This window comes from Argiope bruennichi, chromosome 2 (assembly GCF_947563725.1).
Source record: "Argiope bruennichi chromosome 2, qqArgBrue1.1, whole genome shotgun sequence".
NCBI lineage: Eukaryota > Metazoa > Arthropoda > Arachnida > Araneae > Araneidae > Argiope > Argiope bruennichi.
Window position 1 is genome coordinate 52217178 of NC_079152.1, and position 27784 is coordinate 52244961.

General features: G+C 28.9%; 2 protein-coding genes across 4 annotated transcripts in view; both read left to right on the forward strand.

The window, feature by feature from the left end:
• LOC129989279 (uncharacterized) overlaps positions 1-27784 on the forward strand; it is a 354012-nt gene that overhangs the window by 209113 nt on the left and 117115 nt on the right. The gene's annotated exons all lie outside the window — the stretch shown is intronic.
• LOC129989294 (facilitated trehalose transporter Tret1-like) lies at positions 786-6951 on the forward strand. Its single transcript, XM_056097735.1, has 2 exons — positions 786-1338; positions 4898-6951. Exons 1-2 carry the CDS (start codon positions 1062-1064, stop codon positions 6061-6063), a joined length of 1443 nt encoding a protein of 480 aa, XP_055953710.1. The 5' UTR covers positions 786-1061; the 3' UTR covers positions 6064-6951.

The following is a 27784-nucleotide window of genomic DNA, read 5'->3' on the forward strand; positions in this document are numbered from 1 at the left end:
ATTGAATAATTCATTAAATAATATTTTGTTATAAGAGATGTTACGTAGAAAAATGGTTTTAAATCCTGTATCACCCCCCCCCCCGGAAAAAAAAAGAAAATGGACGTTTTACTGAATTGATTAAATGAACCAATTATATGTTATTGTTGTTTTACTATTTAAATAGCAACTGAAAAAATCTTCATTAAGAATAAAAACACACAAGCAATTAGTAATGAATATTCATCTTTGCTACAAAACATGTTTTCATTGCACTCGCTGTTTTAAGTTTTTTTTTTTTTTTTTCTCTTTATAACTTTAAATAATTCCCTTTAAATTATTTAACCTTCTTCGCTATTCATCTTTTAAAATGATACTTGAATAGTAAAATGTTCTGTTCATCAAGAAATTTAATAAGTATGGTCACGAAAAATATGGTCACATTTTTTTGTGTATCTGATATTTTTTTTTTATTAAAGTAAAGCTGATAATGCTTTTGAAGGTTATGTAAAAGTTTAACTATCGGAACAACGCATTTTTTTATGCACTTAATATCAGTGTGCAATATTTTATGAAAATAGAAATTAGATTGCATAATCTGCGAAAGAAAATTTTAATCTGATGTTTCTGTAATACCTTCGTCACGAGTAAATTTTTGAATTTATCACTGATTTTTTCAGTCCTTGTATGCTTTATTGTTTCGATCGCTTTAAAGATAACCTCTTATCATTGTAATTCTTCCTGCCATGTGTGTTTTTTCCATGTTGGCACTTTTTTAGCACTTGTTTTGGACAATAGAATGATTATATTCTTGACCTTCATATCTGATCTTGAACAGTCGTAAATTTCGAAAGATAAGCTATTAACTCCATATCTGTCATTTTTTATTTGATGTAGAGTAGACATCATACTTTCGCTGTAAGTGGGATTCGGAGTTTTGACTAATGCTTTTATTTGAGTCTTCATGTGTTAAGACATGACTTATTTCTTATTGCTTTTCATATCCTAACTGGGGCAGTGCTTTGGAAATTTGACATTTAAGCTTGATTGTTTTTCATATTTGTTTCATTCCATGTTTTAAAATGCCATCGCTCTCTGAAAAATTAAAGAACGCTGTCACAAACGAAAACATGGATGAGCTACCTCTTATACCGTTTGTGAATCTAAGGAACACTCACATTGCCGCCATATCAGCTCTTTTGTACATTGTTGTAATGGGCATGGTAAATTCTTACTCTTCTGCTGCTACTGTGGACATGAAACTCCCCGGTAGCCGATTCCAAGATATAACTCCCGATGAAATCACGTGGATCGCCAGTTTGCCTCAAATTTCTGGATTAGTTGGAAACTTTTTCTCTGGTAAGTGGCATTTTTCTCATTTGACTTAATTTTAGACATTGCTAGCTGTATTAAAATAATTATGAAATCTTAATTTGTTTTTGATTGCTAATGACTTTTTTAATGCTGACTGCGTCTTTATACCTTTGCATGGATTTATTAGTACTTTTCTATTGCTGCTAAATTTCCTCCGTTTCCATTTACTACTAGATTTTTAATTTATGAAATTCCGATTATATCTAGAATATAATCAATAGATATTATATAATAATTTTTGAAATAATAATGATATATGACCTATTAAGTCATGTTGTCATCTTGAGTTGTTTTTAGTAGTTTTCACTCAGATTTTATTCAGTATCTAATTGAAAAACAAAATATTTTATAAAACTATTACATACCTTTTTTAGTAAATACTGAACTATCAGCAAAATTTTTAAGAATTTTATTTAGTGTATATTGTTTAATTGTTGTTAATTGGAATGTTTTATTCATTCTCTTTTGTAAGTTTGAGATATATTTGTTTTTCAAATTCCGCTACCAATTGACACCACTGATGAAAAATCAAAACTTAATTTTATTAATGATTAACTGATCGTTAAGTACAGAAATTAATAAAATATAATATTGTCATTTTACAAAATTTCGGTCTTGTAGCATATTGGTAAGTAGCTAAAAAAATCAATTTCAAAATCCCATCTTTACAATACTGAAACGTTAAATAAAAATATTAAAAAGAATACATACAGTAAATTTCTTATATGAATTGGTGAACTAGTTGCAGAATATGGTAAAATATATCATTTTATTAAAAAAAGTATTTTTCATCTCTCTCTTCACATCAAAATCGCATAACACAATCATTTGAATATTTTATTCATTTTCATGCATTTTGTATCTTTTGTATTTCGATTTATGGCTGAAACGAAACTAGAAGGCTTTCGATTCCACAGATTATATAATATTACAGCCACTTGGAATGCGTTTTATCATCTTAATGCTTGGTATTTTTCGTAAAGTAACTTCTAAATAAACAATTTTATTATTTATCCTAAATAATGAATCAATCAGAATTACTTAGATTTGCGTATAAATCGAGATTTCAAATCTTCAATTATATTCTGGCGCATTATCGTGATGTTATTTATTTATATTACAAACAATTTCAACCTTGCTGAAATGATTTGAGCATTGGGTGATTTTAGGTGACTAATTTTTTTTTTTTTTTTTTAGTAATTCTATTATAATCCGAAACCTCTGTTACTATTATTGATTTTCATATGCGGAAATATTTCATGCTTTTGTGTGTTCAAGGGATGCTAATTTCACCAAAATAAAAGGAAGTTGATGGATGAGGAGGATATGTTTGCACTTTATTTGGCAGTATAGTAAAACCCGATAATTACTAGAATTATGTAATGCAGCAACTGTGCTTAATCCGCAAAATTGAGCACACACAGCAAATAAACGCACAAGTTTCAAATTCAAATAAAATAATTAAATTCAAAATGGCAAACAAATAACAACAACAAAAAACTGAAAGAAAATCCGTCTCCGAAAATCCGTAAAAGCTCAAAAGAAATCTGGAAATCTGCTCATTTTATTCAGCGAGTAACAGCCTTTTACGGTATAAAATTATCTAAAAGTTGTATATCAGATTATTAAAAAGAACAGTGTGCAATTTATAGCTATATTTTCAATCTATTATATATATAATGACCTACACCAAAATTATGAATAATTCTGGAATAGCATTTAGTTAAATGCTATTTAATTGCCCCCCCCCGACTTAGATGATGTATCCAAAATTATTGTTGTGAAGAAACATGTAATATTGCTCTCAGAAGCCTTTAAACTACATTTTTAGTATATGGCCAATGAAAACATTGAATATAAATTAAATTTTACTAATTCATTTTGTTTCATAAATGTATGTTAATAATACTATGTGTAAATTTGCGGTTTTAAAAATATCAGTTATATTTTCTTTGCAAATATAGGTGAAATGAATGTATTGGTAAACATTTTTTACTACTTCGTTTACCTGATTTTGAGGAAAAATGTCAAAAGAGATAGTGGAGATTTTTAAACGAACAATATGCGTATTTTATCTTGTCATTAATAAGTAGATCGAGTAAAAATAATATAAAAAGTTTCTGCGCATTTGATGATGTCCTCTGAAAATCATCTATAAAGCTAATTTAAATGTCATAGAATTTTAAATAGAAGTCGTTGCTCTTGTAAAATATCTAATTAGTTTAATTATAAGCAAACATGAAACAACATTTAATACAAAAGGAAACTGTATCTGATAACTTTTTTTGCCCTTAAGCAGTTTCCATCGTCAAATTACAGATTATGATTACATTTTATTGGTAGCATTTATTTCGATTTTATAGCATCATTGAAGTAGAGCATAAAATATACTTTTTTGCTAGTTGCCCCTTTTATCGAAAACAGTAGTTTCGATTTGTAAGCCAAGAGTTAGCGATCGATTGCGTTTGAAGAAGAATTTTCTTGCAGTATCCAGTTTTGAAATTTGTTTTAAAAGGATAAAGAAATAAAATATTACAAAAAGTTCCTAAAATATTTAATAAAAATCTTTCATGAATTTTTTAAAAATCTTACTATTTATGAAATAACAAAGGGTGATGGTCTATTTCCATTTTAAACGCGCACATGTATGGATTAGTCCTTATTATATAAAATATAAAACTAAATATTTGCACTTGAAGCTTGCAGTGTTTGAAGGAAAAATTATCTCCTATCCACTAATGAATTTCAGATTGCAAAATAAAATGAAATTGAGACGAAAATTGAATAATTATATTTATGTGATTATAATAAATTTTCTGCTTTCTCTCTTGAAATGATATTTTAAAAGGAATTTAGTATGTGAAATGCAGTGGATTCATCTATTGCAAAAACATATTCAAATCTTTTCAGGAAACAAATGGAACTAATATAGAAGAGGGAAGTGTTACTTCATAAGTTTTTCAACATTTACTCTCTGAATGCTAGCAGAATTTTCGTAGTCTTGTTATATTTACTTCATTTAATATACTTAACAATTATTTTAAAGTATGGTAAAATCCTCTTGAAATCATTTTTAAGCACTTTTAAATAAACTGGCTTGTTTCCCATTTATAGATTGGATAATTTTGCAATCGATTTTTCACTCTCTTCCTAATGTGTTAAACGACTAAATTTTTGTGTATTTGTGTTTCTAGATGACAATATGCTACTTTAATATTTTCAGAATTCTCTGTTAGTAATTAATTAATATGAAATTTGATTTCTTCCCTCTTAGGCTGCCGGATAGTTATTTAATTAAAAAAAAAATAGAAAAAAAGTAAATAAAAAATTGTATAATAATTAATGACTATTTTTAAACTTTTTTAATTAATTTTTTTTTTGCAATTTTTATATTCTTAGATTAAGTTTATTATTTGGACATATGAATATATTTATAAATTATAAAGAATTTTTTTATTAAACTTTTTTTTCTTAATAAATATATCCTTTCTTCTAAATCTTCAATTATTTATGAAATATATATATATTTTTTATTATTTTTCAGGTTATATAACTCACAAGATTGGCCGAAAAGCAACACTTGTCTTCGCTTCATCTTCATATATATCCAGCTGGCTAGCTATTGCTTATGCTCCTACAATACCAGTTATTTACATTGGACGACTGACGTGTGGGCTTAGTGCTGGAATATGCTGTGTAGCCGTTCCCGCTTACATTGTAGAAATTGCTCCTACCGAAATTAGAGGTTTCTTAACTTCAGGCTTTCAACTTGCTTACAGCATTGGCGTATTTTTGATCATTTCCGTGGGCACTACTATGAGATGGTCATGGCTTGCAATTGTTGGCGCATGTTTAACAACTATTGCGCTTTGTCTTATTGTAATTATGCCCGAGTCTCCCACCTGGCTGATGCGAGAATCCAGAACTCATGAGGCTCTGAAGGGTATAGCATTCCTGAAAGGAAAAAATGCAGATTTAAAGAAGGAACTTCAAGATATTTCAGATAATTTGAACGAATCCAAAAATAACAACTTTTCTCTCAGAGAACTGCTTCATCCAACCTTCTACAAACCTGCTCTTATTGCGGTTTGTTTGGTGTTTTTTCAGCAAGCATCCGGCATTAATGTTGTCATGTCGTACACAATTGAAATTTTTACTAACATCGGTAGTGCTGTTACCCCTAACACGTCGTCTACTATCGTTGCAGCTGTTCAAGTTATTGGGACTCTGTTAGGTAGTATTTTAATGGACAAATCTGGACGTAAACGACTGTATATAATTTCAGGGACTTGCATGACTATTTCTCTCTTCATTCTTGCTACATACATATACGTGTTCAAATTCAGTGGAATTTTAATGAATTTGCATGTATATGGTTGGATACCCCTTTTGAGCTTAATCATATTTGTGCTTTCATTTTCATTAGGTGTTGGACCAATTCCTTTTGTTATGGCACCTGAAATGTCCCCCATTCGTTTTAGGAGTACAATTATTGCTATGGCTGCATTATTGTGTTCATTATTTGCATTCATCGCAACAAAACTTTTTGAAGATATGCGAACATTTTTCGGTCTCTATGGACTGTTTTGGACTTATTCATTTTTTTCGTTCTTGAGTGCACTTTTCGGTTATTTTATTCTACCAGAAACCAAGGGACTGACACTTCGTCAAATTAGTCTGACTTTTTCAGAGTCTGTCGATAACATATGAGAGCTTTTTTATCTATACATAATGTTAATATTCATTGCTTCATAAGTGAAAACTTTTTTTTTTAAATGCGAGGATAACTGAAATTCATTGGAAGAAAGAAATGGTAAAATACGATTGAATTAATCTTGCTTAGTGTGTAAATAAACCCAAGAATAAATCAATCAGTTTATTTTCTTGTTTCAGCTGGATTATTTTGATTTGTTTGTTTATAATTTTCAAGCCAGTACAAATTATCCTTATGATTTCTACTTAGAAATATGTGTATAACGTGGCTTAAAATGTCCAATTTTTAATAATTACCGATATCGAAAGTTGTTTATTCGGAACATTAAGAACGCCAAAAGAAAGAAGGATCAATAACTTCATCTTTCATATAAATTAAAGAAAAAGGTTTTATTAGGAAAGTTGTTTTAATAATATTTTAATGATTTGAATAGTTTCTATTCAAAATATGCAAAATGGGCAGGATAGATATCATCTAAGTAAAAAAATGTCGTCTTTCACATAGTGTGACTTCTCTCTATATCAGTCCACATTGAATTAATCGTAATAATGTACATTTTATATTATCGTTTTGCTCTGAGTAAAAAATACAATTAAAATTGTTTGATTTGCAAATATTTTACGTCATTATCACTATTTATGAATTTAAACTTTTATTATTATTATTCGGTGCTTCTTTTTGTCATTTGGTGATGTCAAAATTTGTCTTCATCCTTTCTTTTAATAATTTTTGTTATTTCATCTTGCATATCGAAATGTTTCTCTGCGATGTTTTAATCATAATTTACATATGTATATATTTAGCATTTTTTAATATATAATATAATATTGTGATGTGTTTAATTTTGTGTGTGTGTGTTTCCTTATTTATAAAATTTGTTTTCTTTGAGTCTTATTCTTTTTTGCAGCTTTTTTTAAAAATCATGAACCGATTGTGCTTAGTGCAGTTAATGTATAAGAGATTATAAAATCATCACTTACGTTGTTTAAATTATTAACATATTGATCTTGTCACTTGTCTTTTATGTAATGTTTTTTAAAAATTTTCAATGGATTCACTACTATTTATTTACTACAATTCACATATTATACTTTTAAAAGTCTATTATATTAAATTTATTATATTTTGATATATAATATTTATTATTGATTTGGTGAATGAACTTGATTTATATATTTGGTAAGCAACCATTGGAGAATAATGATTTAGATATTAGCTCAGACTTTCATTTTACTTATAACTTTTTGAGATTAAACTTTTCTTTATTTCAATACTGAAAATATTATTTTTGCAGAATCATATATTTATAAAAAGAAAAACATACTATTGCTTTCAGTTTGCTTAAGTCTCAAAGAAGCAGATTGTACTAAATAATAACTAATAAAGAGCATATTTAACTTCTCATTTTATAACTAGATATTTAATCCTTTATCTTAATAAGACTTTTGCAATCTAAAATTAAACATTCATTACACGTAAATAACATGAAAACTTAAAAATATAAAACTTAAAAAATATATATTTTCCAAGCTGTATGATTTGTTTTAAATCCAGTTACTGTTTCGAATTATAAATATTGGTTATGGTGAAACTAAAAAATGTGTCGTGATCTCATTCCTTGTGAGAAGAGATTTTCTTTTCGGATATCAAGTTTTAAAAAATCCTAAAAACGCATGTTAAAAAAGTTTGATAAATATTGATTATGGAGAAACTAAAAAATGTATCGTGATCTCATTCCTTGTATGAAATAACTTTGTTTCGGATGCCAAGTTTTAAAAAAAATCTTAAAAATTTATCTTAAAAAAAGTTTTGAAGGAAGTAGTATGATAAGTTCTTACTTTATAGTTGAACTAGTAGTTGAAGGTTAAATTTTAACTTATCGACAGTGAAACGTCATTAGTTTCACCACCAAGAAGCAAAAGACGTAATTAACAGCTATAATTAATCAAAGTTTTGTTCAGAGTTTGAAAAAAAAAAAATTCAATCCAAATTGAACTTCCTCCTTCTGTGCATTATTGACTGGGAGCGTTTTGTTCGCGGTCAACGTCCCTGCCTTTCTTTCTGTCATTCCATCGAACTGTGACCCATTTTCTGTCGTCCACGATGCCCCTTAAACACGGCTGCCTCACAATCGTTAAAATCGATGAATTGCCGACAATGAAGAGAGAGAAACTTCCTGGCCGTTGCACATACACAATAAATGCCGGGACAATATTAGCCCAATCAGGGGTTCTTATCGGAGTTTCGCTACAAAATTCCTTCATTCCTACAGTCAATCGATTCAATTTCAGACTTTTCCATCGTCCCTTGCCTTTTAATAGCTTCGCTTGTTTGCTGCCTCCGCGTGTGTTGGAAAGCTCTTCAGGAATGCTTCTGAGAAGAGACGTTGTTATTTAATTCTGTTCAATCGAAGGAGTCTGATGAAAATATGATTACGATTTCGAGTGCCAACTTTGGGCTGTAATTTTGAAGACGAGAATTCGAAATCAGTATTTGTCTCTAATCTGTTTCCATGATTGAAAACAATGCGCAAGAATAGAAACATTGACAATGCTTTTCAAAATGTAATTTTGAGTTATTATTCAACATACAAGCTCCAGCTTAATTTTTATTTATTTATTTTATTTATTTATTTATTTTAATTTTTTCTTATATGTGATATGTAAATTAAAAAAAAAAAAAAAGAGGAGAGAATGTATTGCGTTTGTCAAAAAATTATATATCGATATTTTAATGAATGTCAAATACCAATCTCTGTCCGAGGTAAATAATAATATTAAGTGCCGATATGCGGTATGTATGTATGTAAACACGATGACAGAAAAATGAAATAAGTTTAAGAAATTTAGCGTTTTCCTAGAGTTCAAAATTGTAATACTCTTCTACATATTATAATCAAAATTACATTACTATAATTGTGCAACATAATAGGTATATATGCAATGATTTTGTTTTAAATATCATGGAAGTTTTAATAAAATCCTTATAACAATAATTAATTTTTATTTAACATGTATCTTGCCATGTATCTTAATGAACTTTATATAGTTTTATTTATTTAATGATTTTTTTTTTCGTACACGGAAGTCAAGGAAAATAATGAATACATTTCTTTGCAGCTAAAATTAGAACAATTATCATGACTCAAATTAAAAATAAACTCAAGATGTCGATTATATCATAAAAAATAATATGCCATTGAAACTGTTATCGATTTGGTATTTTTGTATTAAATGGTTTTATGAAATTAAATCATTATGTTATTATGTGTATGATTTGGTAATCGAATATCCGTTGTCTTCATATGCTTTCATACTCCTTATAATTATTAAAGAGCTTTAGAAATTTTGCCCGTTTCCGTATACTTAGTTATTAAGCATTATTTAAATATTTTCACTATTAAGTATTTATAAATTGTTTAATTCATTCAAATTTAGATATCATACAATTCTCATTGCCGTGTAGAGAATTTTAGATTTTTTAAAAATCAAGATTCCGTATTTTCGTTAATATTGAATTAAAAAATGATTGTATTAAAAAATGACAAATCAGCGGAAATGTTAGTTTTGGATATTTGATGGTTGTCAAATTAGAATATTTGATTACATATCATTTAATAAAATTATTTTAATCTTATCTTTCAAACAATTTTTTTTGTGTTAAAATAATAGAAAAAATGTTAGAATCTTCAAAAAATTCTATTTTCACGTATTTAATGAGTATTTTTATTTTTTAACAGTTTTATTGTGTTAAGACATACGAGAAGTTCGGCTAGCGAAGAATTCCTATGTTTTATCAACAGATAAAGAAAAGTATAAGTGAAACGAAAATTCAATTTTTCTGTGTTTGACGCGTTTTTCCTTTTCTTTCCCTTTGCATTTAAACTTCATTACTTTTTTTCAAAGACATATTCGTATGCTGGCTCAAATTTTGAACTCATAAAGGAAATACTGTTTCCTTTATGAGTTATGTTCGTTTCCATTTTTTCCCCCCTTTAAGCAAAATTTTTTGACAGGTTTTGAAAATGTTCAATTCATTTTCGAGTTCCATGGAAAACTTACGGACATACACTGTCGCTGAATATTGTTTAAAAAATATTTTGAATGCATCCTTTTCTCATTGATTAATTATGAAAGGAAAAAAAAAAAAACTACCGAAACTATGCACACAATTATGTTATGAAATGAATTTAAAAATAAATCTTTAAAAAAATAATAACATTTTTGTAAGAATGAGTGAACATTGAATATATATATTCAATTATTTGTGAAAAATTAGCTTGTATATTTTATTTAAATTTATTCTTAAAACATTGGAATGTAGCAAAACCAGATCCCACTTCTCTTATAATAAATATACTTTGAGTTGATTTTCGTTTTCAATTTCGTTATAAAAATTGTATTAAATTGGAGCAGGCATCGAAAATATATTTTTTGAATTATTATTCATAATTCTGTTTCTACTCCATTTTATAGTTTTAATTTTTAAATGAAATAACCGCTGCAGAAATCTTTTGAATTAATTTACATTTCATTGTAATATTTTTACGAATAAATGCAATATTTCATTTTTATTTATTTTTCATGAGTATCTCGTGTTTTGTACTGCCTTTTGATATTATGAATGACGATTGAAATATAGATGCTATGAAAATGTTGTGTTGATATTAAATGAACATATTGTTATTAAAATTTCAAATTTTGTAAGACAGTTTTTAAGGCTTTAAAATTATAGTTGAATTCACAGTAGCGATACTTATTTTCCAAAAATATTTAGTAATTTTTTTTCTCTCGAAAACTTTGAAATAATACTGCCCTTTCTGTATATCCATTATATTTTACTAAGCAAAACCTTATGTTGAGTTCCGAAGTCATTTTTTAGAACTTTTTTTTTTGTTAAATAAATTTTAGAGAGCATTAAAAATCAAGAATAGAGAATAAGGAAATATTATGACTCTATTGTTCAGGCTTTTCACTCTCTTGTATTCTAAGTGTTATTTTTCACAAAACGAATCTTGTTTTATTTTAATTTTAAATTATTGTTTGCCATCTTCATTTCATCAGTTATTTCCATTGTAATTGTTTCAAAGATATTTTCCTAATCTAAATAATTTTTCGAATAAATTCATTTATTTTTTCATTTTAAAGCTGTTTCAATTCTTTTTTTTTTTTTGTTTAAATTATAAAAACAATTCACGTTTTTTCAATTTAGACTAAATAAATTACAAACTTTATCATATTTAATGCTATACTTTTACAGCTTAAGTAGCGAATTAAACAATGCTTCTAAAAACTAAATATTTTTATTAATTTGGTTTGTGATTCGAGATATTTTCGATACGCAACCATACTATCTTCTAAGAAAAAAAATCCCTCCGACTTTTATTTGTGATGAAAAGAAGATGAAAATATGTGTAGCCGCCTGCCATCCGCTGTTTGCTTCCTCGAGGCTTCTGCTGCAATATCTGCTTTTTTCATTATTAATGCATCTTCTATTATTTTTCCCCAGTAAGCCGACGCCTCTCTTGAAAAATGCGTCTTGCTAGTCCCGCTGACAAGATAGCTTCGACTATTTCTCTCCAGTTCTTATTTTTGCCAACAAACAGCCACTATCTCCTCTTCCTTAAGGACTGCATTTTTGCCGAGGAGATGGTGGTATATCCTGCGTAAGAACGAAAGGAAAGTGTCAGCAAGACGTATGTCTTGGGCTTAAGGAAGCTGGGGAAATAGCCCCAGAATCGCGTTATTGAGTCTGTTTTTCCACTTGGCCCCTTGATACCTGGATTACCTTTCGTGCCCTCCTCGTATCGTTCTACAAGTTTGAGAGTCTTCGACCATTCCCTCCTTCTCCTCCCTCCCTTTTTTGCCCCCTCAGTTTCGAATGTAACGCTTCCGTTTGCTATTTTTACAATAAAATGAGTGTTCTCTTCTGTCTTTTCAATGTTTTGATTTTCTGTGCTAAATAAAAGATTAAAATTGCAGCAAACGGACTGTGCTTAATAAACATTGTAGACAAGGTTATATTGACAGATAAATTGTTATATTTCCATACTTTTGTAACGTATAATAGCACTTCGGAAATATGAAATATGTTATAAATATGAGTTTAAATGTTGGAATACATTACTCTACAAGTAGTATTTTATAGTAAGTACATTTTTATGCTTTTTTGAATTGCAATTAATGCTTCATGCATTCAGTGGATAATCCAATAATTTTCATTGGAATTTCATAATTTGCAGAAGAAAAAAAAATATTATAATAGAGGGGTTGCCTGATTTCTGTGGGTAGTAAAAAAGGGAGAAAATACTGATTCCTTTTTTCCTGAATTTTATGGATTACTTTATTACACGCTACAAGACTGCTTTTATGTTTGAAGAAATTCAATGTCAATAAATATTTTCAATGATTTTGAAATGTGCCTGGGTTTTATGATTAGACGTGTGTTGTATAATGATTATTTAATGTCAGCATCACAGACGGTTCTTGTTCTTTCCAACTTTTGCTGACACTTTGAAAATGAAATATGACTCACATTAAAGTAGAGTATTGTGTGACTTGTGAGTATTGTAGTAGAGTATTGTGTGTTTGATTTTCAATTTTTCAATTTTTTATTGTGTTCCTATGTAAGCTCACAATTCTTTTGCAAATGCTGGTCTTAACACTGTTTGGTTTTAAATTTATTGCATACATTAAAAAGTATTCCAATTTTAACATTTTTAATTATTTAAAAAAACTTACACAATGGTCAAAGGTACAACACTATGTTGTACCTTTGATCAGAGAATGTTGCACCTTTGATTTGCACTTATTATAAAAGTAAACATAAATAACAAAATGATTTTTATTCGCCTAAAATAATACGACAGTCACTTTTGATTAAATCTTTATACATAAGAACAAGTTATGACAAAGTAATTTATGACAAAGTACAAGTTAAGTAAAGGTATTTTTTGTAATACATTCACTCTGGTATTATGTAATAAATGAAGAAAATCATTGCTGAAATTTTTATAATTAGGAAAAAAATTATCAGTATTTTAGGAACTCATCTTTTACTTAGCTTTTCCTTTCAATTTCTTTCTATTTTTTTTTTAACTTTGGAAAGCATTATTTGATATCAGTGCATGTAATTTTGTAACTTTTGATACTCTTGTAATTAAAATGAATTTCATCGGCTGATGAAAACACTGTAGGCTAGATCTAATGGCATCGTTTGCAAACTGCGCTACTGTCAGGAAAAAGTATTTTTACGTAATGCAAAATTGTATTTATTCACTGTCTTACAGTTTACTTTTTCGTGAATTTAGTTCTTTTAACAAAACATAGATTTTCGTGCCGAAAAAAAAGCACCTGTTTTACTTCTTTCGATCTATAAATTGAATTTATGCTCTTTCTTTCTCTGTTTTGATTTCAGTATTTACTATTCTTTCTTTTGTAATTTTTCCTTTTTACTTTTTCCTCGACAGTTAATTTAATTCTCTTTCTTACGGAACACAGAATAAACTTAATCCCATAAATTCCCTCCGAAAGTCCGTTTTCGGAAATCAAGTTAACGTTATTTCCTTTGATGTTTGGTCATAAACTTGCTCTGTCTTCTCTGCTTAGTTTAATGGAAGAGTCGAAATTGAAGGTAGTAAATAACGGCTTCAAATTCTTCCAAAAGGGGCAATTTCTATGGGTTAGCCTAGAAGTGGAAATGCCTAGGGACGTCAACTACATAAATCTCCGTCACATATAAAACCGCAGAGATCTCATTAGAAGGATGTAGGAGGGTTTCCCAAAGGGACAGTTCTTCCCTTTCTTCCTTTAGTTTTCTTGCTGCGTTCCTCGGGCATCGTCCCCTTGTACCATATCTATCAAGTTGGACAGCGTGACGTCATACAACCTGACAATCGGTTGCAGATGATCAATCTCACTCGGAAACTTAACTGCATTGCAACTGAGGTCGCACCTCCAATACACTAAATTGGAGTGATGTGTTCCAATATGTGTCGAGTTAGAAGTCAGATGTGAAAATCTGTTCTTAGTGAAGTTAAATTGCAAAAGATTAGATAGAAAGAGAGAAATCGTTTTATTATTATAGATTAGAAAAATTCAATAATTTCTTTAACAAATCTGTAGGTTAAAACTGAGTTGACAAGAATCTGAAAGGAATGAAGAATACGCATAAATTAAACAGATTTAAGAATAAAATGTTTGGAAGTTATTGTTGTCGTAATCATTCGAGACTGGGAGGGTGCGTCTCAAATGACTATTTTCTTGCAAAGAAGTTTCTATAAATCACCAACAATATTTAGAAAAAAAAATTAAAGCAGTTGATAAGATACCAAAATAAAATATTTGGAAATTATTATTTTTATAAAACAATCTTTTCCTTCCCGAATTACTATTATAATTGCGCAATAGTTTCCATGAATCACTAAAAATATTTAGAAAAAAGAAGTAATTAAACAGATGTCAAAATAAAAAAAATTGTGAATTGTTATTTTTATAAATAATCTTTTCCCTCTAGAATAATTGTTTAATTTCAAAGATACTTTTATAAATTGCCAAAAATGTTTTTTAAAAGCCTATTTCTTGCACAAATCATGTCACCATAAATTTTTGTATGATAATTAAATATTTGGTAGCCCTAAAATTTTTAAACAATATTTATTACGGAATAATTAAGATTTTTCTGTTTTATTATAATGTAGCATTTATTGTAATAGTAAAATATATCAGCAAAACTATTTTTAGTTGTAAATGTAAGAATCTAAAAGCGTTATTATAGTGACAACAATAGCAGTGAATTGTTGTAAACTTACTTTCAAAACGTATCTGTTGGGATAATTTTCTTTCCTTTCTCTTTCTTTATTCTTTCTTCCTAATTTTCCCTTTTTGCTTCATCTGTATCAAAATCAGTTTTCTTTTTAGCGAATAACTGAGAGCCTTACACCGTCTCCAGGAAACATTTTAGAAGATACGCATGACGAGATGTTTTAGGGCGCCTAGAAACCTTGCTTTCGTATTCCGAAAATCATATATAGAAATATAACTCGTTCTTCACTCCAATTTGTACTTATTAGATCGGAAACTTTAAATAGCATCCATCCAGCCTAAATTTAACATCCATTTTATTCGAAGGATTATTTCGATTTGAATTTTAGATTTGTGTTGATTTGTGCACGGAATATTCTGTCCTCATTACATTTATTATGCTCGTTAAGTTCCTACTAAATGCGATTTAGGTTACATTTTGTGGCATTTTGCTTTGATATTGGGTTTGCTTAAATTACATTTGAATGTTACATATTCATGAAATTATTACATATTATTCTGTCTACAGATATGCTGATTATTGGCCATAAAATGATCGTTGTATTGAATGGCCACTAAATCAATGCCACTCACACCCTCCATTACGTCACGGAGTTGATTAAGCAGCTGTCATCTGTTCTTATTGAAGCTGATTTGATAGTATATCATTGTTCGAGGAGAACATAACTTATCAAAGGTAAACAAAATGTGTAGAGGTCTGATGGTATTGAAAAAATGCAAACAGGAAAGATTAAATGCATTTTCTGTACCAATTTTTGTAGAAATAGCTAGATTAGCGAAAATGCGTACTTGCTGATATTTTTTCCCAATACGCACATTAAAATTTATCATAATGTTGATTAAAATTAACTTTTGCGATTTTATTCGTTTGTCGTAAAGTTGGTTATAATGACAGTAAAGTTTGCGTTATATTGAATTTCCGATGTAAGCGAATCGTAATAGAATAAAATGTATAAATGTATGCGCTAATAAATAAATATACGTATGTATATGCTAATAACAAATATAAGTTACACACTTCTTTTCCTCTTATATTGAGAAGGCATATACAAAGAATATAAATGTATTTGGATCACAAATTATTGAATGGAAAATATTTCTTTAACCTTTAGAATGCAGCGATTTCTGTGATCCAAACATCTGAAGTATTCTAAAAATATTCATTGATATTTAATCCTTCTATCTAATCTTTTCTGTTGTGAAGCATTTTTAATTCCTTTTCTTATTGAATCTTCCTTTTACTCTTTTAATACGAGACTGCGATTTCGTCGTATAAAAGTGCTTCCTTTGTCAATGGAGGATCGTAAGCTCGAGATCCCATTTCATGAAAGAACCGCCGTATATACTGTTCTAGCACTTAAAATTGACGTTAAACTACTGAACTAAGCTGAATTCTTTTGTTGGAAGCCCTTTGTCATATTCAAAAGTGTTCCTATCAGCCTGTTCACCTTGTGGCATCATATCTTAATCAGATCTTTCATACTCTAGAATGGATAATCTAGAATAATGCTCCATCTATCAGGATTTGTTTCTTGGGCGTGTAAATCTATAGCAGAATCTCCAAGCTCATTCTCTTTGTGGTATGAAGCTTGCCGCTCTGTAGAGTCTAAAGAAAGTTTTAAATGCACCTAAAAGAGATTGCATAGCTTCGACAATATTCTACTAACTTCCAATGCTTTCCTCTTTTTTTTCATGCTCCTTTCGAAATTAGAGATGAAAGTGGCGGGATATTTTTGTTTCGCTAATTTTAAAGTCAATATTATAGCGAAAACATAATTAATTTTTACTAGCATTAAAAATACTTTTTAAAAATGTTTAACATCCGCTTGTTGACTGTGTTTTGCAAATCTTTCGTATATTTTATTTGTACATTCCTTTTTGTGACATTATATACTATAGCAAAAATGTGTTGCCTTATATGATATTAAAATCTTTTTTTTTTTAAATCTCAAGATTTTTTTTAAAAAAAATCAGAATTTTAAAATTTTTTTGGACACTTGATAATTACTACTTTAAATTAAATTTAAGGTGAAGGAAATAAAAAAATTCGGTTTCAAAACTGAATGTTTATTTCTTATTTTTATTATTATTTTTTATTTATTTATTTCTCGCTATTATTTGTTGCAATTGCATTTAATATTATTCGATAAAACTGGACGAAAGCTTCAGTTTTATTACATACTTTTACTAAATATTTATTCGTTCCTTTTGAAGTGTTCCTGAGATTTTACTTTCAATGCGGAGATAGAAACTTTTTTTGTTTGTAGTAGAGTTTTTTATATATATTAATGCAATTATCTGATTTATTTGAACGTATTTTAAACTTTCCATTTGTATTTTATAAGTTAATCGTGTGTTTTCTTTCGTATTACCTTACTTTATTGAGACAGTTTTTATCGTATTTCTGATATTTCAGCAAATAGGTACATTCGTTTATCATGTACTGAAATCATTAAGCATTTATTGAAATGCTTTATATATATCACAAATATTCTTTACAAAGAAATTCATTTGGCAGATATCTGAAAGTCGAAATGATCTTAGTTCTTTGTTTGTCTGCAACAGAAGGAGTGAAACTCAATAAATAATCTGTATAAATTGTATACATGTTTTAAAATCCCGCATTGATGTCACAATTAATTTTTTTCTCGCAATATTGACGGGTTGCTTGTTTATCCTCCATCGAAACAAAAATCTGCAAATGTCATCTTTTATTACTGGTCTTGCTTATGATATATAAAATACTGCTGGGAGCGGTTTCTTCTATTGATGAAATCGAATTTTTACAAAGTGTTTTCAGAATGAAGTATGTTCCTTAAAATACGTGGATATTCTTCAATGGACGAGTGCTTGTACTATTGATTCATGCCGTAGAATGATAAGTTCATTTCCTTTTACATGCTGTAAAAATGAAAAGGGACGGCGATTAAATGAGATGACAGAATTGTGCTCAGAAAATAAAATTTTCCAGATTTGTTTCCTCTGTCCGAGTTAAAACGGAAAATAACAAACGCGTTCCTTTTTTTTTTTTTTTTGACAATTGTTATTTTTTTTTCAGTTCTTTTCTGTGACTTTCTTTCTCTCCCCCCCCCTCCTTTCGTTTTTGAATAACTCATCTCTTTTGTTGGGAGTTTAGAAGAATAAAAATTTTCCTACGTTTCTATCTTTTTCAACTGATGTCCTGAGCGCAGGAGTTGTCGGGAAAAATGAATTCATTCTGTAATGGTCGCGTGAAATTCAAATCGCGTTTTCATCCCGCTGCTGACGCGCCGGCAATAAATGGAGGCACCCATCACCGATGCAAATTTATTCTTTTGATGTGCTTTCGAGAATTCAGCAAATTCCGAGGTCCTCTCACGGGCTGCTGATCAAAATGATGAAATTATTGTGATTTGAGAAAGATAAGCTTCCAAGGTGCCGTTCAGAAAATATTGTCAACACGATAATTTATATCATAGCATTTGTTTTCTTTTCTTTTGCTACGATCATCTGCAATCGTAAAGAACAGGGGTGTTCGCATAGCATTACTCTCTTCGCATTCATATACGTGATTTTGCTTCAGCGTTTAAAATTTTTTTTATTCATATGATTTATTCCAATATAGGTTCTTTTATAATGCAAACTAGGTTATTACTTGTTGAAATCATTCTGTAATTCATGCAGCTGTTTTATATTTACACTAATGAATAACAAAAATTTGGCTTTGATACTTTTTTAAATCATTCAACCTTGTAATGCGGAATTTTTTTTGTGTGTGTGTTTCGTTTCATTCATAATAAAAACGATTGGTTACGGGTTTCTTTTGACGAAATATTTAATATTTTTTGATAACTTTTAAATTCATATATTTATCACGGAAATGTTTATTTTTGCTGTTCTTTAATTACTTTTGTTCCATAAATGAATAGCAGATATTTATATTGGAATCTTTAATTTTTTTTAAAATTTTTAGCCAGCTTTAACCTAATTTCCCTTTTAACCCTTTGTAAAGCAATGGGAAGTATGCTTCCCACCAAATTCATCAATCTATGAGTGAAGTTCCGTAGATTGGCTTAAGTTCTGACAAATTTTTCAATAAGACAGAAACTTAGATGCTACAGTTCCTTGTCTCACACAAAATGGTGTGTCTTGATTTGTTACTTAATTATTAATTAACACAATAAATTAATTAATCAAATTAAATTTATCTGATAAGTTAAATTAATCACTTTTCTTAAGCCAGTCTCATTCGTAAAAATGTTTTACTATACTATAACTGGAAAAAAATGACCTTTTAAAAGGCTAAATATCTTTAAGTTTTTGGATACTCATTATGTGTTTGCACGGTATTCTGTTTTAAAATACTTTAATTGTAGTGCACTGATTTCAGGAAGACATTTCTTTAAGAAGTTTCGTATTCTAAAACTTGACCTAAATTTTCAAAGTTACAAAACGTAGAAATGTTTGACATAATAAATGGAAGGTGACAACAATAGACAAAATCTTTCAATTTTATGGTTTGAAATTCTACATCGTAGAGAGTTTTTCAATATAAGGACTGAATAGATACAATTGTTTATTCCGTTATCTCTTAGATAAAAATTAGAACATCTAATTTTTATAAATACTCTTTTTTTTTCTTTTCTTACTGTTATGTATTTTGTTTTTTTAATAAAAAAGATGATTTCACAATTTTTATTTGGATAATAATCTATGGAAGTATTGATTCTATGTAGGCCTGTATTTTCGCATGCATGTATCATAACGTATAATGATTTAAATAAATAGATATTGGTACACATTCTTAAGTCTACTATTGTAATTAATTATATATTAAATTTTAGTTTCAATTGATCTGTTAAGAGGCATCAAATGTGAATATTCGGTTTTCTGGCACATGTGTATTAACCGCATGTCAGCGATTAATCTGTAAAAAAATACACACTAAAGTCAGTAGAAACACTAGATTTATGTCAAAAGATCAATATTTCGTTCGCCAGTGTCATACAAGGATTTTATGATTTTGCTTCCATTGCCACACTTTTATGCAAAAGGTGGAAAATATCTTTATTAGAAAGTATGCAAAAAAAAAAAAAAAAAAAAAAATGTTGGGTTGACTACTTCCGCTGGTTTGGACATTTTGATAATATTGATGGCGGAATTCTCTTATCTATGGTCGTCGAATCATTCATATTCAAGATTAATCGGAATTTATTTTATATCGCCTTTTACCTCAGCATAAGTGAAAATAATAAATAGTTTTAAAAACAGTAACATATTTCAAAAAATTGTAATATGTTAATAATCAATAAATACAACAATATTACGCACTATGTTCGTTATACGATATGCTATTGATTTTCAAGCTTCAAAATATATATATCTTTTTTCTGGGAAGAATTTTTTGATCTTGAAATACACATTTAAAGCGTATATCAGCTGCTAATCTTTACTTGCTTAGATATTACTCTTGCACTCTTATATGCAATAGTTACATACATTATTTCTTCATTCTATCTATAAAAAAAAGCTAAAATTTTTGTGATGAATTCATTGCTGACGCGCATGCAGATTTATTTATTTTAATACTTCTATTCTAGATCTGTTTTGTAATTTTGTTTCTTTTACTGCTAGGAAACTATATTTTTTCTATCTTTGCACAGTAAATCTTTATCATATTTAGAGGTAACTTATTAACTTATCCAATTTAAATTAAACGAAATTTGAAAAATATAATTAATCTATACTTATATAAAGCTCAATGTGAGTGTGTGTGTGTGTTGGCACTCTACAGGCCAGACCGTTCGACCTACAGCTACCAAATTTGGCACATGCATACCTTGAAGGTCGGGAATGTGCACCTGGGATCACTTTTTTTGAATTTTTAATTAGAATTTTAATTATTAATTAAAAACTAACTTTCCCGCCAAAAAAATCTTTTTCATTTCCCCACCGAAAAATGAGTAAGGCTTCAGTTTTGTTTATTTTTTTAGTGTTTGATCATTTAAAACTAAACATTGTTAAGTAATCGATCTGTTCATGATGAATCTGAGAAATTTTGTTGAAAATTTTTTGAGATATTATATAAATTAAGAAAAATATTCTTTAGTGCCCATAAGTTTAAATACTCAACAACTCTGTTTTCAGTACACATATTTAAAAAAAATGCTTCGTTTCAGTAAAAAAAAAAAATATTATTATATTTATTGCAGTTTAATCATTTCCACTTTAATTTAAAGCATAAATTCTACGGGAGCTAATAGAAAATTAGAGAGATACATATTATGTTATGGCTGAAGGCCTTTATATTATTATGAGTGAATTATATGACTATTAAAATTTGGAAGTTTTAAAATATTTTAATGAAGAAGCAATTAAAATGGGAGTTCTATAAAATATTTAATTATTAAAATTTTAATGTGCATTAAGATTGGTGAACTGGCTGGTCGCCAAAGGCGGCTAGTATTAAATATATCTGACCTTTCTAAATACGATGGAATTAGAATTGTTAGCTAACTATGATGCATTTGTTTAGATTTCACCATCTATTCGTCTTATAGTAAAATGTAAAAAAAAAAAAAAAAAAAAAAAAAAAAGTTTTGACAAGAATGTTTTTTTTTTTCACATTCGAAAAATTGAATTATTGATCGATTAATATTGATTGAAATGTTATATCTATTATTATTAACATGTCCTTATTGAATTAAATCTTAAATTTACAGATTTTTTTCATAGTTCAGATTAGTTGATAGTTTAGATAGTTCAGAATTGTTTATTGATAACTATTCAATCATATTAGTTACCTCATAATCGTGTATATCAACTTGAATTGGGAGTTTTATCTGAACAGATAGTGTAAACATTCACTAATTCTATTAATATATTTAAAAATTAAGAGTGGAGATTATGGTGCTTTCATATATTTTACACCACAGATTCGAATTTCATACCTTTCCAGAAAAAATGCGATTGAATACTTGTCCTTTTTTTTTTTTTTCAATACAAAGTATACAAAAATGAAATATTGTATTTTTTCAAAAAAAAAAAAAAAAAAAAAACTTGAGATATTGCCGAATCTCAGAATTTCAGACCTTCTTGAGTCTGAAAAATACATATATATATTTTTTAATTTGTCTGTCTATTAGCGTTTCGAGTTAGATAGTTAAAATTTAATTTACTGACTTCTGTCAAATTTTGAACGAAATCCATTGAATCCCACTGGTTGTCAGAATATAAGTGAACACAATAACTACAAAACGAAAGAACTAAATAAAATAAAATTTAATATGCATATTTAAGAGGCTAAAATTCGAATTCTTATCAAATCTGCCGAAGGGTTAACCGCCTCTCGGCTCCGCATATCTCATGCGTGTAAACGCGATAATTCAAAAACGTAACGAAAGAAATTAAATTTGATGCATGATCTTGTGACTATAATTGTTTTCCTGCGTCAAAACTTGGTTTCAATTAATCGGGAAAAAAGGGGCCAAAATACATATTTTATTTTCTGGTATTTGTATATTAATCCAGTAAGTATACCAGCGATTAACCACCGTAGGTTGAATGGTAATAAACTGATTTATTGTCAGTGACATGCAATTAACATTACAAGAATGCGGGTTTCCTTTGTTATATTTCGAATCTTAAAACTCTCATCTGCGGGTTTGTGAAAATAATATAACGAAAGCCTTCACGAACTTGCCCAAGATCTACGATTTTATACGGAAATGTAGAAGACAGTAACATCTTCTTTAGAGAATATGCGAGAGAGTTTCGGAGAGACCCCCGTGCTAGTTGTAATATCGTTTTTTATTTGCAGATTGTATCGCGTGATTAGATCATAAATGAGAATTCTAAATTTCTTTTATTCTCGAATTTTCACCATTTTGAGCAAAAGGTGTCATATTGCTCAGTTGGATAACTGCTGCTTTGCGTATTTATTCAGCACAATAAAACACACACACGCACTCACGCACACATACACACGTACGCACATAATGAATAGTTTAAAATTCATAAGTGCTTGCTGACTTCCTAAAAAAGTTCCCTCGATTTTTATTATTATTATTTATTTGAATTGTATTTTGTTTGTAGATGTATTTAGAAGATGGATTTTTTTTTTCCTTTTGCTTCTTGCAAATATTTTTATCACTTTTATCACTTTCTTTATAATAGCACATTTCTGGATAATTAGGGTTCTATTTAATAAATACACGATAATATTTCATAAAATCGATAATTTTTTTTCCTTTCTATAATAATTTATTGAAATAAATTTTTTTAATTAATTTTAACTTCGAATTTCAGCGCTCAAATAACGATAAGTAACGATTCCGTTCAGGCACGCCATAATCAAATTAATATCTTAGTAATAGCTTAATTTTCAAACAACTGGAATCAATACATTCTTGTGCATTATGCATCAAGTAGCGATACTGAACGGATGTTTTTCTTGCATATGGAAGCTGGAATTGAAATTCGCTTTTACATATTAATGAGCTCAGAAAACTAAAGAATACTAGTAATCTATTTTAACAAAGTAACCAATCGCCTTTAATGTTAGATTATATTTCAACGAATAAGAAGCCAATCGCGTGACGAAGAGATCGAACGTTTTTGCATGAAATGATGGTTACGAAAATTCGAAATGCGGAATAGTTTTATGAAAAAGTAACATCTGTATATCATATGAAGCAATGAATTTTTTCTGGACGCCTGAAGGAAAAGGAATGCCCGCCGCCTAGCTATATTTTTACATTCTGTAGTATCTTTCTTGTTTTTCGGGGATCTTCCTAAATGGAATATTTTTTCTCGTTTATTTCTAAACACGCGATCCTTCACTCGCATTTATCAGGTCTTAGTGAGAGAGAAGCGTTCGCGAACAAATCAAATCGATTTTTCTAAAAATATAATAGAAAACTATCGTACTTAGGAAGGCTCCCTCCCTTTGATAAATGTTGCTTTTTTTCCCTCCTGCCTTTCGTGGAGAGCTTTTTCAACCCCCTCGGCATATTTTGAGAGAAAGTGGCAGCTTTCAGACGGAAAATGGTCTAATTTTTTGTTGTTATTAGTCAGTGCTGTGTTTCCCAAGAATTTGGATTATGTTTTGTAATTGTCTTATGTACTCTGATTTTAGGCATGCATATCTAAGGAAAATGCTGCGCCTTGTCATCAGATGTATGCTCTGATGGCGTACATACTTGAATCAGTGAAATGATTCTCAACTTTTTTTCTATACATATAACATTAGTTTTATGTAAATTTCAATCCCTACGGTTTGCTTTTGAATGAAGGGAAACATTTTGAAAAATATTTATAATATAATTAAATATTCTGTTGTATTTTTTGCCAAGTGAGAGTATTATAAACACCTCTCCCCCCCCCAAATCGAGATTTTGATGAATTTCCTTGTTTCAGATCTCTTTTGAGTTTGTAACATACATTTTTGGTATTATATGTGTCTGTCAGTAAACATATGACTGTCTGTCTGTAAACAGGTAACGTAAAATCGCTTTGGGATAAATAAATGAAATTCGGTATATAGATTGCAAGTGAAATTTATTGATTTCAATCAAATTTTGAAAATCGAATCATAAAAAATGTGTCTATTCTGCTGTCTGAATGTAAATTAATACGATAACTACAAATAAAAAAAAGAGTTATATGGATAAAATTTGTTATATAAGTTGAATGTCGAAAAGAAAGTTTCGTATCAAAATTGGAGTCAAATCGTCAAGGGGTTGATCGTTTATCGGTTTATTGTTTCACGAGCATGTAAACGCGATAACTCATAAACGCAGTGACGTAAAATACGGAATTTGGTATTTAATATTGTGTCAAAAATTGCAGCTCTATAGGAAATTTATTTTTCCACTCAGTGGTAAAAATCCCTTTTGAAAATACATAATGGAATTTTTAGTACATTCGCCAATGATCACACAGTGGATTCAGTAAAAACGTTAAGAGTCATGCTGAAGATCGTTCTTTCGTAATAACTGTTCGCCAGTGTCAGGCACGTCGCATACAAGTGCTGGTTTCCTTTTCTATATTATAAAGCATGGCATTCTTATGTATGAAAATAAAAATCTGAGCACTTGTGGCGTCCATAGCTATGGCCATGATTCGCAATTTTCTTTGGAATGAGAATAAATACTTTTGTCATAGAATATTCGTAAAAAATGTGAAGATGTCTTTTTCTTAGTTTTTATTTAAATAAATAAATTAATTAAAAAAACAAATTTGTAAAGCAAGCAATTTTGATTAACTTTGCAATGTAGAACTCTACTGTTTCAAGAGTTTCATTCCATAATACAGGTTGCTTGGAATTCGTCTTGTGATTTCTGTTTAGACTTGCAATTACGACTAAGTATATTTAATAAGAAACGGGAATGAAGCATAAACTCTGCTATGAAATTATATTAAAGAATTCTTATAAAAAATGGCTATTTTTTGTATAATATGATTAAGGATAATTATTTTTAAAAAATGGTTAGCGACTGTGAATTGTTTTAATGCGTTGTAAAGATGTTTTTTGAAACAAATAGTTTTCATTCTTCTCCACTTTAGGAAATAAAATGGTTGAAAACATATAAAGGGATATTTTTGTATAAATATTTATTTTTCCTGGATTGTGACCTTTCTTATCAAGCAAACTACTGTTATAATAAGGCCTGATGTTCAAATGGATTCATAGTCATGTTTAAAAATGCGATACAATGAATATCATTTGGCAATAATTTTCATTGTATCGAACCAAAATGTTGGAACTGTAATATTGCCCATCTTTTGATTTTTTAATACAAAAAACTGGATCACTGATTGGGTAATGAATGGATTTTCTGCCGGCGTCCTGGCATAGGGGTAGCGCGTCTTCCCCGTGACCTGGACGTCCTGGGTTCGAGTCCCGGTTCGGGCATGGTTGTTCTTCATTTGTTCTATCTCTGAGATGTGTGAATGTGCCCCCCTGTAACAAGGGGTTGTGCAAGCGAATGTGATGTGTGAGTAGCTAAGACGTACTCTTGGCCCTAGTTGGCGCTACTAAAAACAAGAGACGCTCTCTTGGCTTAAAATTGCTGACTTCGTCAGCAAGCTTGTCCATGGCAAGTGCCATTATAAACAACAACAACAATGGATTTTCTGATTCAAATATAAACATTTTGAAATTATTCTTGAAACATTACTCTAAGTCTCTTACTCTCTAATTATTCTTGAAACATTACTCTAGATTCTTGAGCTATTCGTCTCTGAAACTGTGTCGCGCTGAATAGGATGGGAAAATTCTTTTATTGTTTTAAATTCTATGCCAGTTTGTTCGTAACCAAATCCAATTTGGCTTCTGATAAACGAGAATGCCGAGGTTGCTAAAAACCTGACATCTGTTGTACCTATTGGATTCTTCAATATTTTTAAATAAAGAAAAATAAAATTAGTTCAGTTTATAATTATGTCACTGAATCTTTTAAGAAATTATATGTGATTAAATTCATTTTATTTGCACTCATTTTTGATTAATATACTATTTTAGGGATGTCTTCTATTTTTTTTTTTTTTTAGTGTCGGTTATTACTTAGAATTTACAAAAGCATTCAAAACAGAATGACAGTGAATGTAAAAAGTCAAGATGAAAGCAAAAATAAATATATCAGAAACAATGATGAAGCAAAAGCATTTATTTATATAGAGTTGATATAAAGCTAAGGTACAAAAGAAAGAGGGAGCAACATATATGAGATATTAGCGATATATTGATATGCGCGATTTCTCCTATTATATAGTGACATAATAAAATCACCAAGAATATTGTTCTTCAAGGTTGCTTATCTATTGCTGAATATTGATGATATATTACGTCTGTGTATTCGCATATATTCCATATATACCTCAGAGAAGAAAGATTTTTTTTCCCCATCAAATAATTTCGCGATGTATATATGACTTTTAAATCTGGGTCTTACACACTAGAGTATTTTCCTTTTCTTTTTTTTTTAATTTAAAATCTGGAAATATTTTCTGCAGTAACTATAGAATAAAATAAAGGAAATGCAAAATTTATTTTGAAATTGAAGCTATTTTCATCTAAATTTCATGAATGTCAATCACTAATGCTAGAGTTGAAACTGATGGATCTGTCAGTTCTCTACTACAAATATGATAGATAATATAAAATGATATAGTGAGTGCATTAAATGAATATTTTTGTGTATATTCCAATATGGTGGATAATTCAGGACAAGATAAGCGAATGATAACATAATCGCGATCACATTAAGCGGCGCCAATTGTACCTTATATTTCATTAGTTTTACAGTTCAGTCGTTTCTTGCTGATTTATTCATAAACATACTCTGTTCTTAAAGTTGTATTTCATTTGTGTACTTCATTCATCTATTTTATATTTAATTTGCATTTCATTTTTGGGCAAAGATTTCAAAGACAAAAGTGTCTGAATTTTCTTTCTAATAGAATGTCGTACACAATTTTTATAATAAATATATTTTGGTCAGTAATTTAATGAATTCTTGAAAGTCTTGTTAAATTAGCATATTTATGTTAAGTGTAAAATTTCTGATTTTGTTTTTTAATATATATTTCTTTTTTAGGTAAGACAATTTTTCTGATTTCGAAGGAGATAAAGATTGCATTTGGGGTAAGGTTTCTAAAATATTTAGTAGGAAATACTTACTATATGGTATTTTTAATAGTGATGATAATCTTTATTCATACTTGTACTGTGTGCTCGATTTTTAACAGTAAATATGTGCTGATTTCATTTTATTTGAATTTCGCTTGCCTCTCTTTAAAAATATAGATTTCGTTTTTGCTTAATTTTAAAATTCAAATAGTCTATAGCGTTTATTTAATGAAACTCTGAAAAACTTCATGTATTTAATTATAGATCTTTTTGTTCGTTTGTAAA

Coding starts and splice junctions, on each gene's coding strand:
- LOC129989294 (XM_056097735.1), top strand. CDS start 1,062: ATGCCATCGCTCTCTGAAAAATTAAAGAACGCTGTCACAAACGAAAAC. Junction 1,339..4,897: donor AGTTGGAAACTTTTTCTCTG/GTAAGTGGCATT, acceptor ATTATTTTTCAG/GTTATATAACTCACAAGATT.